This window comes from Dinoponera quadriceps, unplaced genomic scaffold (genome assembly GCF_001313825.1).
Source record: "Dinoponera quadriceps isolate SergipeBrazil2010 unplaced genomic scaffold, ASM131382v1 scaffold4864, whole genome shotgun sequence".
Lineage (NCBI taxonomy): Eukaryota > Metazoa > Arthropoda > Insecta > Hymenoptera > Formicidae > Dinoponera > Dinoponera quadriceps.
Genome location: NW_014558803.1, coordinates 10146 through 14326, shown reverse-complemented (window position 1 = coordinate 14326; position 4181 = coordinate 10146). Strand labels below are relative to the sequence as shown.

General features: G+C 29.6%; 1 protein-coding gene across 2 annotated transcripts; it reads right to left on the bottom strand.

Moving 5' to 3' along the window:
- Nucleotides 1-1395: 1395 nt before the first annotated feature.
- Nucleotides 1396-4123, bottom strand: LOC106749988. 2 transcript variants are annotated; one of them, XM_014629989.1, is made up of 8 exons: nucleotides 3970-4123; nucleotides 3767-3912; nucleotides 3024-3431; nucleotides 2847-2935; nucleotides 2622-2758; nucleotides 2511-2558; nucleotides 1809-2369; nucleotides 1396-1738 (listed from the first exon to the last, which is right to left on the bottom strand). In XM_014629989.1, the coding sequence occupies exons 1-8, from the start codon at nucleotides 4079-4081 to the stop codon at nucleotides 1509-1511; spliced, it is 1731 nt and encodes a 576-aa protein (XP_014485475.1). In that variant the 5' UTR covers nucleotides 4082-4123; the 3' UTR covers nucleotides 1396-1508. The 2 variants fall into 2 exon arrangements, with proteins under 2 accessions (XP_014485475.1, XP_014485474.1); XM_014629988.1 differs by having other exon boundaries at nucleotides 2511-2758.
- Nucleotides 4124-4181: the final 58 nt, after the last annotated feature.

Genomic DNA, 4181 nt, shown 5'->3' with positions numbered 1-4181 from the left:
AAAATACCAACCGTGTTAGAAAGAAGTTCACAGAATGTAACATCTTCTAGACCAACGCATTCAAAGCAAGATTTTGGAAATGAATCAAACAAGGCAAGTTCATTAATTCAAAGGAATAAAGAGAATGAGGATCTTGGTAATGTAGTAACAAGTCGTTTAAGTAATTAAATTTTTTCTTGATTTAACTTGTTTGGATCATATATACATGGGTATTGTTTTATAAGAGTTAATAAAACCATGTCAAAGTCATCATCATTAATACTTTGGTCAAGAAACTCATCATCATTTTCACTATTGTGAGATGATTTATTATTTTGATAATAATTATGTTCACTCATAATTTTAATCAGATTTAATACACCTTTTCAAAGATTTTCTTTTTCATTCACAGTATCGTCTCAAACTGAAATAAATTTACGCAGGTGAAAATAAAAATACATTTCACTTGGAATCGAGGTTAGGTTTAACGTTGATACAAGTATGTATCACGTCGCTTGTATCATATAACTTATCTTGTAGCATATATCACCGTTTCGTGCGGTCGGCTATAGGATAAAAAATTGCTCATTTTGATTCACGCTATATATCATTTCAACGTCAGGTCTGTTCGCGTTGCTTGCACTTTTGACACTTTTACATTTAACACCCATTGTACATTGGTCTCTCTCTAAGAAAGAAGAGCCCTCATTAGATGTCGTTCATTGCGTCCAGTGTGCAACGGGCATTAGGTGCAAAATGTCAATAATTTATGCAACGTGAACAAATTTACGATTATGTTCCATTGATGTATTGATTCCACTTATGTATTGATGATCAATGACGTTATTAATGATCAAAAATTGATGACAAATTATCATATTTTCTGAATATTTTTGAATCCATTTGTATTTTACATGTAAATGGCAGATTATCGCTGAGAAAGAACATTGATAACATTCTGCTGGCATTGCTGCAGCGTTGCGGCATTGCTAACGCCTATAGGCTAATAGAAAAGTAAAGCTGAATGAACCTGAAATGCGATTGCCATATTTCGAGGAATACAGTAATGATCAAATATTTTTTATAAATGCCGTGCACTGTGTATAACAAAACACAACGCTATAAAATAATGTAATAAATATGTTCAATGTGGAGTCAACAACGATATATTTAAAATATCGAGATAACCGTAAATTTGATTTTTTTAGACGTTTTGTGAAAATGTCACACCAGAAAAGATAAAATTGCTCCTCTTGGACGAACATCCAAGATCAGAAATACGAATACACGGCAGTTTTTCCAACTTGAATGAATTCTCTGCAGTATATAATTGCCCAGTAGGAAAGGAAATGAATCCAGGAAAGAAATGCGTTCTTTGGCAATAAAACAATGGCTAATGAATTATGACATTGAATATGAATTATACGATTTCTTGTCTTTATATATTTTTTTTCTTTATACCTCACAAAAAGTTTACAAAGAATTGTACATATAAACATTAAGAAACAAATCTCCAGAATGTGATACATTTAATTATCCTTAAATTCTACTTTAAAATTATATAACGCTTTAATAGCCATGTGTATTCTATCAAAATTCTCTGTCATTCCAGAATAATTTCTTACTGCAGGAATAACTTTTTTTTTAAAATTGGCCATACTCAACTGAGTGACACATGTATTTTTATGTTGCGCTTCGATCTCATTTTGTATACCTTTATCAACAATATATGTAGATTTTATTCGTTCCAATGTTTCTCCTAAAATATCGATATCAATTATATATCGTTATTTGCATAAGATAATTATATAACGCATTATGATACTTACGTTCGTTCTCATGAAGTATTAAATCGTTGAAGAAAGTAATATTTCTTATAAATAAATGAAACGAATCTTCAATGTCAGGTGATTGAGTAACAAAGTAGGGATCGCAAATCATGAGATGACATAAAAATCTGATGCCTTCTCTCAACACTTGGTGTTGGGTTTTCCTGACGCTATACCAAAAATTCTGATCTAACTTCTCCGGGTATGTTTCTACTGAATATTTTTCCGTATTTGGTACATTATATTTTAATTGACATACATAATCTTTATAATTAATTTTTTTCAAAGCATAACACTTGGAAATGTAAAGCGAATTTTGCCACTTGACGTTATCAATTACAATTGATCTGGTTTCACAGCATTTTCCCAGCATATTAATTGTAAATTGCAATAGTTTCTTATAACAGTTGCACGATTCTAAACTTTCGGCTCTCAATAGATTATTGTTCTGTAGTATATATCGTATAGAAGATATTAACGCATGTGTCATATTTAAAGTAGTGAGAAAGTCCGGATGAAAATGTTCCATTTGGATTATAAGAATTTGTAAAACACAAGCATCTGTAATATAGAATATGTTTATCATTAGATTTACTTCTTTTGCATATGTACATTCATGTTATTCCTACATTTAAAAGTATACTGAAATTATAAATATATAGAATAGAATTAAAAATATTATTTCAAAATTTCGGAACATACCTGGTGTAAAATGTAAAAATCCTTTCCAGTTCTTTATTGCTATTGATTCTGTTAAAATAACAATAATTAGTACTAAAAAAACTTCTTTTCTCATACATAGTTTATACTTACGTGAACCCCTACAGAGTTTTGGAATGAATACAACGCATTTACTAAAAACCATTACGAAATGAGTTAATAGTGCATAACAAAGAGACAGTGGTCTCGAGAAAACCAGTTCTTTGAATATTAGGCAAACATATTCCAACCTAAAAAATATGTTACATTATTACATAAGATTTATACGCATTCAAGTCATAAAATTTATAACTGATTACGACAGTAATATTGATATACCCTTTTTCACAGTAACCCACTTTCTCTTGTACATTACACAATACTTTCATAATAGCTCTTATAAGACCTGTAAACTGATGAGATCTTCTCTGTAAATATAAATATTACATCAATTATAGTACAAAATATCAACAACTAATGCACGCAGCATGAAAAAATAAAACAAGATATACTCACAACAAGCCCTATTAAAGTGACACATTCCTTTATTATTTCAAGCATTTCGAAATCATGGTTTTTCTTTGGCCATGCGTTATAATGTATCATTTGTGGTAAGTAACGATTGTAACATTCATCATTACGCGTGTGTAATGGGGACTTTCCTGCCAAATAACTGCTCAAATATGATGATTCCCAGCTGATATGCGAAAGTGCACCTAGTAATCTTCTTGCCTCAATACCACGCTCTCCTTTATGCCAAGCATCTGCCTCACATTCGGACTTGATGCAAATATTGTGATCTTTATAAATTTTAGAAAAATATAAATCATTCATGTCCCGAATGTCATCATTTTTCATGGCATCGAAAATCGTTTGTAGAACCATTATAACATTCAGCATTAATTCCCTCGTGGTCAAGACTAGCTAAAAAATATAAACGTGTATGTAAACTTTGTACTTTTTTTTCTTGCGATTAATTTCTACTCATATAATATATTAATACATTTGTCGTTAAAACTTGCAAAATAGTATTAAATGTGTGCAAAATTCATAGAGTAGTATTAAGTGTGTACAAAGATTGCAAGGTGATACTAGGTACATGTAAAACTTATAGAGTAATATTAAATATATGTAAATTAAATTTGTTTTATTTTTTCTTCACAAATTTCTATTTTATTTTCATATAATCAAAAGACTAAAACCTTTACACATACCTAATAAGATCCTATTAAATTAACTCATATATTTTTTTTAAATACCTTGTTGATTATCGGTGTACAACTTTCTGATTCAATCTCTGCATTAACTTTCCTTTCAATAGCTGCTAGTTCGAGTAAAACAAATTCTGTTGTTAGTTTCTTTCCATCTACGATAGTCACTACTGGTTTTACCAAATCAGGGTTTTCTATAAAATAAAATATAGAATCATATCGTTGTAAAATAATTTTACAAACATACTTACCAAAAATTCTAAACGTTTCCTCTTCTTGCAAAATAGGTAGATTTCTTCTACCAGTTTTTTCTATAACTTTAATATTAATTATAGGCTTTTCTGGTACTGATGCTCCAAACATCAGTTCTGAAATCCTAGTAAGAGAGAAATCTACAAAATATTTAAAACATTATTATATAATAAAAATAATAAAATGTGTTTTTGTCATTTTTCTAGCATAC

Excerpts from the sequence above, each read along its gene's own strand:
- LOC106749988 (XM_014629988.1), bottom strand. The coding sequence starts at position 4,081 with ATGTTTGGAGCATCAGTACCAGAAAAGCCTATAATTAATATTAAAGTT. Across the intron at positions 2,936-3,023 it reads TCACTTTAATAGGGCTTGTT|AGAAGATCTCATCAGTTTAC; the intron begins GTGAGTATATCT and ends TTATATTTACAG. Across the intron at positions 2,370-2,510 it reads ATTTTTACATTTTACACCAG|ATGCTTGTGTTTTACAAATT; the intron begins GTATGTTCCGAA and ends TCTATATTACAG.